The 15,459-nt window shown below is 39.8% G+C and overlaps 1 protein-coding gene across 1 annotated transcript in view; it reads left to right on the plus strand.

Annotated features, from left to right (window-relative positions):
• Nucleotides 1–15,459, plus strand: part of tesk1b (testis associated actin remodelling kinase 1b) — a 55,306-nt gene that overhangs the window by 37,616 nt on the left and 2,231 nt on the right. Inside the window, 5 exon segments of the mRNA XM_059354220.1 lie at nt 9,214–9,304; nt 10,571–10,654; nt 12,459–12,545; nt 13,331–13,427; nt 14,423–15,459. Of these exon segments, the coding sequence (XP_059210203.1) occupies nt 9,214–9,304; nt 10,571–10,654; nt 12,459–12,545; nt 13,331–13,427; nt 14,423–15,459 (1,396 nt within the window).

Below are 15,459 nucleotides of genomic sequence, written 5' to 3' on the forward strand. Positions count from 1 at the left end.
GACAGAAAAAAAACTAAATTACTTAAAAGAAACAAAATGACCAAAAAAAGACACAGAATTACCAAAAAAAGACACAAAATTATTTAAAAAAGACACAAAATTATACAAAATGACACTCAAAATGACCAAAAAAAGATACAAATTGGCCAAAAAAAGACACACAATGACACAAAAATAAATAAATTACTTAAAAAAGAAACAAAATGACCCAAAAAAGAAACAAAATTGCCCAAAAAAAGACACAAAATTACCCAAAAAAAAAGTAATTAAAGGGACCTTCCACACACAACATTCATATAAAACTCACATTAAACTTTCATATCAAGGTGGGGGCCACAAAATATCGTCACGAGGGCCACAATTGGCCTGCGGGCCGCCAGTTTGAGACCCGTGATTTAGACAGTTTGTCTTCTTTTCTGAGAGTTGTTTCTCCATAAACGGGTCACAAGTCAGCCAGTAAATTAATAACAATAAAGAGATCCAACAGACCGGAGCATCAGAGTCTCTGCCCACATGTGAAGACCATTAGCTCCTCCTCCTCCTCCTCCTCCTCCTCGCTCCATCTGATCTCATTTAGTAAATACTCCCTGAGACGAGACAGCTGCCACGGTAACCTGGCCTGCACTTTGTGTGTGTGTGTGTGTGGTGTGTGTTTCTGCTGTCTGTTTGTGCCCCGGCCACCTTTTTGTGTTTACACAAGTAGTGTGTGTCTGTCAGGTTGGAAAAGCAGTGAACAGAAAAATGAAACTTCAGTGTTGATGCTAAATTAAAACGTACGCTCATCCAGCTGCAAACGAGCCCAGAATGATGTTTCACTCACGCTTCGACCAGGGAAACCTGCCGACTCAGCATCTATAACGCTAACGATCAATTAATCGATTAATGAATTAATCCCTATGTTTTTATATATACTCCAGTATGTATAAAACATGCATACATAGGCAAAATAAAAGCAAAACAGTACTGTGCAAAAGCCTGTTTTGATAATGGACGCTTTTATTTTGAAAGTCAAGCCAAAGTTTATTTATAGAGCACATTTGAAAACAACCTCAGGTTACCAAAGTGCTTTCAGTTATTAAAATACAATAAAATCATACACAAATATAGTAATACTAGCTGCCGCTGCTCGTCGGTAACTTTTCAACTTTTAACGTTCCAGGCTATTTTATGTTGCTATGATCTAATCGGACAGTGAAACTGCGATCATTCTGGAATACTTTTAAAAACTGCTGGCACTATCGTTTACGTGAGCTGTCACTTTTCGCTCACCTGTCTTGTCCCGGTGTGATCCTCACCTGGCGTTTTCTGGCCGTCAGCGCTGCCTGAGTCCTCGTCCACAATGTGGGCCGGTAGGACATACATCCTGTTTGTCTCTGTCTGGCTCTTTGTACTGCCCGTCCACCTGCCAGTGGCGGGTCTAATCCAGTACTCGGCCACTGACCTGCTCCGGCTGCGCCATCACCTGCCTGGACCAACGCCAGAGACTCTTCACCTCCACCCGGACATCATCTTCCAGCCCCGCCAGAGATACATCCACCGAGGGTCCCGTCGGAACTTTCACCACAACACCTCAACAGCAATAAAATCCATCTGGTCCAGTTCCCGACGCCGGACTCATCGCCCTCCACACTCCACCAGCCGGGCTGTCGACCACAGCGTGTTAGCCCGCCTAGCCCGGTCGGCTAACACCACCACCAGCTGCGACAGCTCTCCACTCAACTTCGCTCTACTCAACATCCGCTCACTGACAGGCAAGGGACATCTCATCCAGGACATCATCACAGACCGTAAGCTAGACTTTCTCTGTTTAACCGAGACGTGGCAACAGCCCCAGGACTACTCCCAACTCAACGAATCCACTCCTCGTGGGTTTGTTTACACCTGTCAACCCCGCGGCTCTGGTCGGGGAGGAGGTCTCGCGATATTTTACCGCGAGACCTGGAAAGTCTCGCCGGAATCTGTGCCCGTCTCCACCACGTTTGAGTCGTCTGTCTGTAAACTGTCTGGTCCCACTCCAACCATCATTGCTACTGTCTACCGCCCCCCAAAACCCAATAGTAACTTTTTAACTGACTTTGCTGCTTTCCTCACCCATCTATCCTCTCACTCACCAAACATTATACTGCTGGGGGATTTCAATATCCACATGGACAATACCAATCTGCCACTTACCAAAGACTTCACATCCTGCCTAGAGAGTTTTGGATTACAGCAACACACCACCATTCCCACACACTCCAAAGGACATATTCTGGATCTAATCTGCTGCTCTGGTGTCACCCCTCTGGACATAACCGCTGATGATCTCCCCATAACTGACCACTTTCTCCTCTCATTTACAGTGAAACTCACTCTCTCAATCTCTAAAACACCACGCCTCATCTCTTACCGGAATATAAAGAATATTAACCCCGCCACTCTCACTTCAATTATTCACTCCTCCGGCCTCCTTGACATCCATAATCTATCCACCCCTGATGATCTGGTTTATCACTACAACAATGGACTCCATAATATTCTTGACTCTCTTGCTCCGTTAAAAAACAGGTCTGTTTCCTTCACCGTCTCCGCCCCCTGGTTCACCCCCGATCTTCGCCTCATGAAATCCAAAGGTCGGCAACTTGAACGACTCCACAAGAAAACTGGTCTCACCATACACAAAGACATGTACAATAACCACACATTACGCTATAAGGACTCCATTGCCAGCACAAAAACCCACTACTACTCCAGTTTAATCACCGCCAATGAAGGAAACTCAAAGTCACTGTTCTCCCTACTTAACAATATCACCAAACCCCAGGACTCTCTCCCCCCTCACTTATACACAACCTCCTCCTGCAATGCCATTATGTCCTTTTTCACTGAAAAAATAAAAAACATCCACCAGAACCTCGGATCACTGCCTCACCTCAGCACCTCAGCTGACCTTCCCCCACCCACCCACCCACTCTGCTCCTTCCAGCTCCCCACTCTCTCAGAAATCTCAGAACTCATCCGGACATCCAAGCCATCCACCTGTCAACTGGACCCCCTGCCCACACAATTTGTCAAAGCCTGCCTCCCTTCTCTGGTCCCCCTCATTTCTGCCATCATCCACTCCTCTCTCACCACTGGAACCGTCCCTACACCCTTCAAAACTGCTGCCATTACCCCAACCCTGAAAAAACCTGGCGCTGACCCATCCAACTTCAACAACCTCCGCCCTATCTCCAATCTACCCTTCATCTCCAAAATCCTAGAAAAAACTGTTGCCTCCCAGCTCCACTCTCACCTATCCCACAATAATCTGTATGAACAGTTCCAGTCTGGTTTCCGTCCACTCCATAGCACCGAAACAGCACTCATCAAAATCACCAATGACCTCCTTATGGCATCTGATTCCGGACTCCTCACCATCCTCATCCTCCTCGACCTGAGTGCAGCCTTTGATACCATCTGTCACACCACCCTCCTCAGCAGGCTCTCTTCCATTGGCATCACCCACACCTCCCTGGACTGGTTCACATCATACTTCTCTGGCCGCACTCACTTCATTCAACTCAAGTCGCACAAATCCATCCCCTCCTCCGTCACCTCAGGTGTGCCCCAGGGCTCTGTCCTGGGGCCCCTCCTCTTCATCATCTACCTCCTTCCCCTCGGCAATATCTTCCGAAAATTTAACATTCACTTCCATTGCTACGCCGATGACACCCAGCTCTACCTCACCACCAAACCCTCGTCCTCTCTCCCGCCCACCTCCCTCACCGATTGCATCTCTGAAATAAGAACCTGGTTCACCTCAAACTTCCTTAAACTAAACAGTAATAAAACAGAGGTTCTTCTCATTGGCACAAAATCCACTCTATCCAAAACCGACAGCTTTTCCCTCAACATCGACAACTCCTCTGTTTCACCATCCCCCCAGGTTAAGAGTCTGGGTGTCATCCTGGACAGTACACTATCCTTTCAATCCCACATCAACAACATTACCCGGTCTGCCTACTTCCATCTACGAAACATCAATCGCCTCCGCCCCTCCCTTACCCCCCACACTGCTGCCATCCTCGTCCACAGCCTCGTCACTTCCCGTCTGGATTATTGCAACTCTCTCCTCTTTGGCCTCCCTCAAAAATCACTCCATAAACTTCAACTGGTCCAGAATTCAGCTGCCCGCATCATTACAAGAACCGCCTCTATCCACCACATCACCCCTGTCCTCCAACAGCTCCACTGGCTCCCGGTTCAGTTCCGCATTCAATACAAAGTCCTCCTGGTAACTTTCAAGGCTATCCACAACCTCGCCCCCCCATATCTGTCTGACCTCCTCCATGTTCCCACTCCCTCCCGTTCCCTCAGATCCTCTTCCTCAATACACCTGTCTGTCCCCTCCGCCCGTCTCACCACCATGGGGAGCAGAGCATTCAGCCGCTCTGCTCCCCGCCTCTGGAACTCACTACCACCCCAACTCAGGAACATTGACTCACTCCCCCATTTCAAATCACAACTCAAAACACATCTGTTTAAAACTGCTTATTCCCTCTGATCACAATTACCCTGTCCAATCTATCTTTTGTATTGTATTGTTATTAATTCTGTGTATTTTATTGTATTTTATTGCTGAATCTTTTCTATCTTTTTGTACGGTGTCCTTGAGTGCCAAGAAAGGCGCCTCCAAATAAAATGTATTATTATTATTATTATTATTAATAAATAAAAAACAATAAAATAATAATAAAAACTAAATTCAAAAACAGGGTTAGAGGAGGAAATACAGTAAAAAATTCATACATGGGCAAAATAAAAAATATATATATACAGTACTATGCAAAAGCCTGTTTTGATAACGGACACTTTTATTTTGAAAGGAAGAAAAGAGACTACCCTTCAAAACTAAGGATCATTAAATGAGATTAAACTGTAAAGAAAACGTCAAGGAGTTCAATGTTTTATGTTTTAACCCCCAAAGAGACATGAGGTTAGTTTTCACAGTAATCGTGCATATTTAAATGTGTTTTAAATAAATTTGGGATAAAATTAAACTCAGTAATTCATGCTAGCAAGGTTTGATACAGTAAGTTTTTTTTGCTCCAATTAATACTCTTGTAGTCCTGTGTTTTTTATTTTTGTTCTTGCAACTTTTAGCTTGCAAACTGCAACTTACTTCTCAGGTCATTGGCCAAGCTTCCACCTGAGTGTTTTTGTTTTTTTATTTATTTTTTGCATACCTGCAGCTATGAATCATGCAGCCTCTGTTTGCTCCGGTCTCTGTTTCAACAGCAGCTGGTGAATTGTGTTTTTCAAGGGCATGTTTGCTTTAATATTTGAGTCAAACACTGTTGCATCCTGTAGCGGAGTGTGAACAGAGAATGGACGATGTTGACGAGACTTCTTGAATGTTTGTGTTGGAGCGCTACCGCTGTGCTTGTGGCATGAAGGAAAGAAGGAAAAAAAGACACAAAATGACAAAAAAAAGACACAAAATGACCCAAAAAAAAGACACAAAATGTCCAAAAAAAGACACAAAATGACCAAAAAAAGGACACAAAATGACCAAAAAAAGGACACAAAATGACCAAAAAAAGACAAAATTACAAAAGAAAGATGCAAAATGACCAAAAAAAGACTCAAAATGACCAAAAAAAAGACTCAAAATGACCAAAAAAAAAACACAAAATGACCACAAAAAGACAAAATTACAAAAGAAAGATGCAAAATGACAAAAAAAAGACTCAAAATGACAAAAGACTCAAAATGACCAAAAAAAAGACTCAAAATGACCAAAAAAAAGACTCAAAATGACCAAAAAAAGACACAAAATGACCAAAAAAAAACCCACAAAATGACCAAAAAAAGACAAAATTACAAAAGAAAGATGCAAAATGACAAAAAAGACTCAAAATGACAAAAAAAAGACTCAAAATGACAAAAAAAGACTCAAAATGACCAAAAAAAGACAAAAAATGACCAAAAAAAGACACAAAATGACCCCAAAAAAGACACAAAATGACCCCAAAAAAGACACAATATACTAAAAAAAAGACAAAAAATGACCCCCAAAAAAGACACAAAATGTCCAAAAAAAGACACAAAACGACAAAAAAAAGACACAAAAATGACCAAAAAAAGACAAAATTACAAAAGAAAGATGCAAAATGACCAAAAAAAGACTCAAAATGACAAAAAAAGACTCAAATGACCAAAAAAAGACAAAATTACAAAAGAAAGATGCAAAATGACAAAAAAAGACTCAAAATGACAAAAAAAGACTCAAAATGACCAAAAAAGACACAAAATGACCAAAAAAAGACACAAAATGACCAAAAAACCCCCCCACAAAATGACCAAAAGACAAAATTACAAAAGAAAGATGCAAAATGACAAAAAAAAGACTCAAAATGACAAAAAAAGACTCAAAATGACCAAAAAAAGACACAAAATGACCCCGAAAGACACAAAATACAAAAAAAGACACAAAATGACCAAAAAAGACAAAATTACAAAAAAGACACAAAATGACTGAAAAAACACTAAATTACTTTAAAAAGACATAAAATGACAAAAAATACACAAAATGACCAAAAAAGACACAAAATTTAAAAAAAGACACAAAATTACAAAAAAATACACAAAATGACAAAAAACAGACACAAAATACTAAAAAAAGACACAAAATTACTTTAAAAAGACACAAAATTACCAAAAAATTCACAAAATGACCAAAAAAGACATAATTAGTCAAACACTGTGGCATCCTGTGTGAGTGTGAACAGAGAATAGACGATGTTGACTTCTTGAATGTTTGTGTTGGAGCGCTACCGCTGTGCTTGTGGCATGGAGGAAAGAAGGAAGTAAGGGAGGAAGGATGGAAGGAGAGGAGGCGAGGAGATGAAGCAGGTTAAGGAGAAGCTCTCCAAATAAGGTCAAACTATTCCAGTCTTCCTCCTCCTCCGTTTTTCCTCTGCTGCTCATAACAACTTGTCCTTTACTGTCCTGTCATCATTCCTCTGGACTCTTTTCTTTACTATTTCTCTTCATTAGCAGTTTTCAGTTGAGGTTTTTTCTTTTATTTCTTTCTGTTTCTCCTTTCTGTCCGTGTCCACTTCTCCAAATGCTGTTTACGTTTTTGAGCGTCTCGGCTCCTCATCTTTCCCTCTGCCATCACTTCCCTCGCTCTGTGTTTTTGCAGTATCATGGCCCACAGTAGCAGATGGAAATAGCGCAGAAAGGAAGTATCTGCCAGCAGGGTGTGTGTGTGTGTCTGTGTGTGTGTCTGTGTGTGTGTCTGTGTGTGTGTCTGTGTGTCTGTGTGTGTGTGTGTCTGTGTGTGTGTGTGTGTGTGTTCTTGTACTTCCTACATAGTGAGGACCAGGACACGTTTTTAACCAACAAAGTGAGGACATTTTTCGGCCGGTCCTCACTTCTTTTAAAGGCTTTTTTTAGATTTCAGACTTTGTTTTAAGGGTTAAAGGTTACATGATGATGATAATTAACTGAAACTGTATTGTGTGGTTACAATACTAACTAAAATTATAGTGAAAATGTCCTTCGTTTTCGTCTTTGTCAACTTTTTTTCATACATAATGAAGATGGATAAGACAAAGGAAATAAAGGTAACATTCACTGTGACCAAATACCTCATTACAAAAAACTAAAACGAGTAAAAACAAAACTAAAACTAAAGCATTTAACTCACTCTAAAACTAATTAAAACTAAATGAATTTGAAAACAAAAATTCACAACAAAATTAAAACTAAAACTAATGAAAAATCCAAAACTATTATAGTCTTGCAAGGGAATTCACTATTACAATGAGGGTCCTCACAAAGATAGGACAAGAATGTGTGTGTGTGTGTCTATGTGCGTTTGTGCACGTTGTCCTTGCACACTCTTGTTTTCCTTCCTTTTTATTCACCTAAAATTGCACAACGATATCTCAACATAACTGAAAACACACTGCGGTTTCTTAGATACAGAGGAAGTGCGCACACACACACACACACACACACACACACACACACACACACACACACACACACACACAGAGCCGGGTTTGACCCTAAACACCCTCCGTCTGTCTCTGTGATTGGGTTCTGTGTTAATGAAATGGAGCGTGATGCCTGTCTAACTTGACTGTTCTTGTCGAATCATTTTGCTTATCTGTTGCATCACTGTCAGGAATTTGTTCTGTGAAGTCTGGATACAAACAAAATATATCTGTGTTGTTGTTGTTGTTGTTGTTGTTTGTTATGTAGTTGTTGATCCAAAGCTTTCTTTTACATGACGGCAACATTGTTTCATTTGAAGCCGTTGAAATCAGCACAATAATGGTTTAAAAAATGTGTTTTGTGCAGAATAACACAGAACGCATGTTGAATTTCTCTGATAAATTATTTTTTTTAAATTGGAAAAAAATTGAATTTATATGTACAACACTTTTCCAGGGGCCCACAAGTGTCATGAATATTGGAAAAATATTTTTTGGGCTTCACATGCTATACATTACATATTGAACTATTTGCATCTTTACAACAGGAGAGGACAGGGGACTGTCCTCTCCTCTCAGCTCTGTGTAAACAGATTTTCAGTTAATATTCGTAACTAGAAATCATCTGTTAATCCTCTGAACCCGGGATTGAAATATTTTTTAAACAATTGCCAAAAATGCATAATTTATCGTAAGAAGAAACTTTAAATGTAAAGAAAAAAGCTATCATTGAAATTTGAACTTTCCGAATTTCCAAAAATTTGAATAAAAATTTGATTTATATATTAAACATTTTTCCAAGTGCCCACACATGTCGTGAATATTGTAAAAATAAAATTGGGTCTCCACATGTTATACAAATTGAACTATTTACCAGCACTTAGCCAGAACTTTAGAGGCAAATTTACAGCAGGGCTCCACGCTGCTTTGTTTTCTAGTCTGGATGTCATGAAGAAGTCTGGATTTGATGCTTTTGGACGCTCCAGAGAGTTAAAATAAAAAATCTGACAAGTTTGCGTGGAGAAAAAGGAGCCATGCATGTGATGTAAGGACAGACTGAAAGATGCTGAACAGAGACAGAAATTAATACAGAGGAAGTTGACAAATTTGAACCAAAATCTCCTGGACTTGAGAGGTTTAACTTGACAATAATAAGACTTTTAGACGTGAAACCGTGTGAAAAGCTTCATATAAAGTGCTGTTTTGACATGAATCCTCGTCTGTCTGTGTCCCCTGGTCTCTGCAGTGAGGAGGAGGACCAGGAGCCGCTGGCTGTGGTGGGCTCCCCCTACTGGATGGCCCCGGAGGTGCTGCGAGGAGAGCTGTATAATGAGAAGGTACTGACAGATCTCAGCCTCGCTCCCTTTCAGCCGCACATTGTTCTGTGAGAGTTCAAGGTCCACGGTGGCCGTGGTGACATAAACCCAGTGTAACCCCACAGCAATAAATATTTAATACATCAGTTATTATGTGGAAGGCAAACAGGAATGTGGTTATGTAAGAGGCTGCTGGACGTCCTGACGGCTGCTTTTAAAGGATGATAAAGACATTTTGCAGCCTGTCGGAGCTGACAGGAAGCTACTAATCAGCATTAACCACATCCACAATGTGGTGCAGGTTTTAAAGTCATACTGAAAAAAGAACCAACATGAAACACGACCCACATAAACCACATACATTTCTCATAAATCACATGCAGTTGTAACCTATAGAGCAGGGGTCTGAAACTCAAATTACCTGGGGGCCAATGGAGGCAGTATCAAAATGACCAAAAAAAGACACAAAATTACTAAAAGAAGAGACAAAATGACAGAAAAAAACTAAATTACTTAAAAAGACACAAAATGACCAAAAAAAGACACAAAATGACCAAAAAAGACACAAAATTACCAAAAAAAAACGATATTACTTTAAAAAAGACACAAAATGCCCAGAAAAAGACACAAAATTACTAAAAAAAGACACAAAATGACAGAAAAAAGGAAATTACTTAAAAAGACACAAAATTACTAAAAAAAAGACACAAAATGACCAAAAGACACAAAATTAACAAAAAAAGACACAAAATTAACAAAAGACACAAAATTACTAAAAATAAAGACACAAAATGACAGAAAAAAAGATACAAAATCACTAAAAAAAGACACAAAATGACAGAAAAAAGATACAAAATCACTAAAAAAGACGCAAAATGACCAAAAAAGACACAAAATGACCAAAAAAGACACTAAATGACTGAAAAAACACTAAATTTCTTTAAACAGACACAAACTGACCAAAAAGGCACAAAATGACCCAAAAAAACCCCAAATAACTTTAAAAAAGACATAAAATGACCAAAAAAGACACAAATTCCTGAGGGAAACATTGCCTTTTGGTGCCATTTCAGTGGAGTATTATATGCAGATTAACGGTGTTCATGTTGCCACGTTCATCTGCAGATACTGACCACAAACTGACAAAGATGGCTGAAGATCAACAAAAATGTATTCAACTTTTATTGGAGTTTGGTTAAATTAAAGCCTAAAAACTCTGTTTTGTGCATCTCTTTGACCTCCTCCTCCTCCTCCTCCTCCTCCTCCTCCTCCTCCTCCTCTCTCTAGGTGGATGTGTTTGCGTACGGGATCATCCTGTGTGAGGTCATCGGGAGGATCCAGGCCGACCCCGACATCCTGCCCCGCACCGAGGTAACCATGACAACACCTCATCATTAATAACACATAACTCTGTTTTCATCACATGCTCATCATCTGGTGCTCGTCTCACGTCACAGAGCCTCGTTATATAATTCTGTACATTATAAAACCGTTATTCGATTATCCAGCTCAGTTTCTGTTTCATTTAACTGCCCGTCAGTGTTTCAAAAGCACCTGACTGTCAAAATAAAGCGACAGTTTTGTCAGAGATTATTTTAAAAGTTGTGTAAAACAGCAGTCGGATTACAAAATATCTACAGATTGTCATCTTAAAACAGGAAGCTGACTTTCTTATCTCGAAAGAAGATTGCACGTTCTGAAATAAATGCTTCCTGCTGAAGAGCCTTCATGGTTTTGTCTGTTTACATGTACAGAGATCATAACAGACAAGTCATTTCACAACAGCTGGTATAAAAACAGCTTTTTTTTTTATTTTTGCATATGCTGCAATGCAGAGACAGAAAGGGAAGCTGCTCCCAGCTGCAAACAATGAAAAACAAATTGCAGATGGTGGTGAAAAGGAAAAGGCTTCAGAAACAAAGTAATAAATTAAACAAATGTAACATTTTGCTTCCTCTTTTCTCCACATTTGACATCTCTTGGTGCATGTTTTGCACCATTTGTTGTTGGAACAATGGCTGTAGTTCCAGCATACATAATAATAAATTACAAACTGTGCACAATTAGTATGTATTATGGATTTGGGACACAGCATCAGTGTTAAACCCAAACTGAAAGCCTGGAGGAGCATTTCGCCCCCTTGTGGTCATTGAACAGTACAGCAGCTGAAGCCACAGAGCCGTCCAGTAAAATAAATAATTTATAGAACAAACGCATGAATGTAAACCCTCATTCATTTAGTTTATTGATGTTGTCTCCGTCACCACTTGCAATATCCTGTGCAATTATATTTATATTCACCGTGTCCGTCATAAGCATAGCTGTGAAAGGTGAAAGGTGTAGAGTGTCGATAGCTATATACATGATAAATTAGCTATTTGTATTTTTGTCTTATGTATAAAGCTCTTTTTATTTATATTTTTGTAGTCTTTTTATCTATGTCTTTTTTCTATCGCTAATATTTTATTGGTATTTTTGTCTTTTTTATCATGTAAATAGATTTTTTAAAATATATTTTTGTCATCTTATTATGTATATAGCTATTTTTTTGTATTTTTCTCACATTTTTATAATGCATATAGCTTTTTTATTGGTATTTTTGTCATCTTTTTATTATGTATATGTCTTATATTTTATTGGTATTTTGTTTTTATTTATACAGCAATTTAAAAAAAAATTAATTTGTATTTTATTTTTATTTTTGTCTTGTCTTTATTATGTAAAAAGCTTTTTTCAAAATACATTTTTGTCATCTTTTTATCATATATAGCTATTTTATTGATATTTTTGTCTTGTTTTTATTATGTAAATTACTTTTTAAAATCTGTTTTTGTTATCTTTTTATCATGTATATAGCTATTAATTTGATTAGTATTTTCTTTTGTATATAGCTATTTTTCGTATTAGTTTTTTTGTAGTCTTTTTATTATGTATAGCTAGTTTTATTATTTTTGTAATCCTTCTATGTATATAGCTATTAATTTGATTGCTATTTTCTTTAATGTAAAGCCATTTTTGTTTCTTTTTTTTTTTCTTTTTTAATCTTTTATTTTCACTCACTCACTTTTTTTTTGAGTCACTGTAATAAGTCGCTTCCCTGATGTGGAAGCAATAAAATTAATCTTGTCTCATTTATAATTTTTTTTTTTTTTTTAAATCCTGTGTTTCTGTGCAGGACTTTGGTCTGGATGTGGAGACCTTCACGCAGATGGCAGGAGACTGTCCTCCTCACTTCCTGGAACTGGCCATCGCCTGCTGTAATGTAAGACACACACACACGCACACACACGCACACACACACACACTCACTCACTCTGCCTTCTCTGATCTCCTCATAGCTGCCAGATCAAGTCTTGTGTGTGTATATATATATATAAAACTATTTGTGCCAGTGAAAATCTGCAGAAGTTGTGCTTCATGTCAGCTCTCCTCTAGGTGCAACACAATTTAACAGAATCTGTAGAACAGCCTGAACAAAACCAGCGTTTACATGACGTTTAACCTGAACTGAACTGACGAAATAACAATTAATGCTTTTCAGGGTTTTTTTAATTGCCTATTGTGTGTGTAAATGTCTCTGTTGTGGGACTAACTAAAGGGATATCTTATCTTACCTTTATGATCTTTTATGCACTTAAAAGCAAAACAAAAGGGTTAAAACAATAAACATTATCACCGTCATAAAGGTTGACTTTATTGCAGGACTGTTGTGTAATACTGTAATAGTTTTAGTTCAGTGTAGCAGGTTTCTACAGTCAAAGCAGCGGTTGCATTACCTCTTTTTTTTGTACCAGATGCCAACTGTTGCCGGAGCAAACAGAGCAGTTATAAAGCATTCTTTAACGTGTTTAAATGCCCGAAAGTCAAAATTTCACAGCTAGATGAAGCCAGAAATGTTACATGAAACAGGTTGGTGTCATAGCAAAATGTCCTCCATTTCTTTTGGGTTTAGGGAAGACAGAATTAAATCAAATTTGAGTTAAAATGTGTAACTTTTTCCTTCATGCTCTTGTTTAATGGGTTGGATTTGTGTCTTGCTGCTGCCAGATGAATTCAAAGATCCGTCCGTCTTTCTCTCAAATCGTGTTGGAGCTGGAGAGGAGACAGGCGGAGAGGAAGCAGAAGGACGGAGCAACACTCAAAGGTGAGGCTTTTTTATTGTTTGTTTTTTTCATCTTTTTATCATGTAAATAGCTTTTTAAAATATATTTTTGTCATCTTTTTATAATGTATATAGGTATTTTTATTGTTTTTTTCATCTTTTTAATCATGTAAATGGAGTTTTTAAATATATTTTTGTCATCTTTTAATGATATAGCTATTTTTATTTATTCTTTTTATCATGTAAATAGCTTTTTTCAAATATATTTTATCATCTTTTTATAATGTATGGATTTATTTTTATTGGTATTTTTTCAATCTTTTTATCATGTAAATAGCTTTTTTAAATATATTTTTGTCATCTTTTTATAATGTATATAGGTACCTTTATTGTTTTTTTTTCATCTTTTTTATCATGTAAATGGATTTTTTTAATATATTTTTGTCATCTTTTAATGGATATAGCTATTTTTATTTATTCTTTTTATCATGTAAATAGCTTTTTTAAATATAACTTTGTCATCTTTTATAGCTATTTTTATTGGTATTTTTGTAAAAAAAAAAATGTATCATGTAAATAGCTTTAAATATATATTAAAATATATTTGTCATATTTTCATAATGTATAGATCTATTTTTTAATTGTATTTTTGTCTTGTTTTTATCATGTAAATAGCTTTTAAAAAATATATATATTTGTCATCTTTTTATAATGTATATAGCAGTTATAAAGCATTCATTAACTGTGTTTAAATGCCTGAAAGTCAGAATTTAACAGCGAGATGAAACCAGAAATGCTGCATGTAACGGGTCGGTGTCATAGCCAAGTCTCCTCCATTTCTTTTGTGTTTAGGGAAAATAATAAATGTTTTTATTTCTGCAGATTAATAGAAGTATCACTAGTAGTAGTACTAGTAGTGATGTCATATATTTAGATGTTTCTTAGTAAAGAGAACAGTAAGGAGACCCAGTTAAAATGTATCAATATACATAAATAACTAATAAATAATCGATTTATGGCTCTTTTTCTTATTAAAGCCGTTTCTCCGGTGGTCGGTCCTCTCCGGAGACGCTCCCTCTGCCTCCCGTCGGACCCTCGTCTGTCCCGCAGCAAATCCGACATGCTCCACCCGCCGGACACGCCCCCCTCCGTTACCATGGCGGCGCCCGCCCGGGTCAACCCCTTCTCCCAGCGGGAGGACCTGAAGGGCGGCAAGATCAAGCTGTTCGACACGCCGAGCAAGTCGGTCATCTCCCTCACCTTCACGCTGCCGCCGCCGCCCGACTGCGACGACGCCTCCGAGTCAGACACGGACGGCGGCGGTGGCGTGCTCCCGAGGAGGCACCGCCGCTGCCACTCGCTGCCCTGCACGCCGCCGCCGTACCTCACGACGGCGCCCAACACCGTCCTCACCGAGGAGGAGGCCACGGTGAACGGGCTGAGTGAGGAGGAGAGGTTGCTAGGAGACGAAGAGGAGGAGAAAAGCGGGGCGGAGGAGGAGAACGACTCGGGACTCCCTCTGTCTCTGGACCTCCTGGACCAGGAGAAAGACGGAGACGAGGAGCCGATGGACTGCTCCAGCTCCCCGGAGACGCAAGACAGCTCTTCGTCTCCTTACTCCAATCTCTCTCCTCCTCCTCCTCCTTCTGACTCCTCCTCCCCCCTGCAGCCGGCCACGCCTCCTCTCTCTAACGGCTGGGGGTCGGCCGTCTCCAACGGGCCCCCGTGCCTGCCCCCCCTCTCACACCTGGACAACAACAACGTGGTGGTGGGTCGGCCGTCGGGGTGGCACTCCTCCTCCTCCACCTCCTCCTCCGCCGCCAACAACAACAACGGCTACCGCTGCGACCCAGCCGGCTCCTCCCCGTTTGGCTCGGGGAGCGGTCACTCCCCGGACCAGGAGGAGGTGGTCTCATGTCCCGGCTGCTGCCTCGCCGGCCTCCGCTTCCCCTCCATGTGTCTCCGGGCTCCGCCCCGCAGGAACCCCTACAAGAACCTGAACGGGGACCACGCGGCGTCCCGCGGGCTGCTCTGTCCGGGGCCCAAGGGGGCCCCGCCCCCCTCCCCCACCCCC

This window comes from Centropristis striata, chromosome 17 (assembly GCF_030273125.1).
Source record: "Centropristis striata isolate RG_2023a ecotype Rhode Island chromosome 17, C.striata_1.0, whole genome shotgun sequence".
NCBI lineage: Eukaryota > Metazoa > Chordata > Actinopteri > Perciformes > Serranidae > Centropristis > Centropristis striata.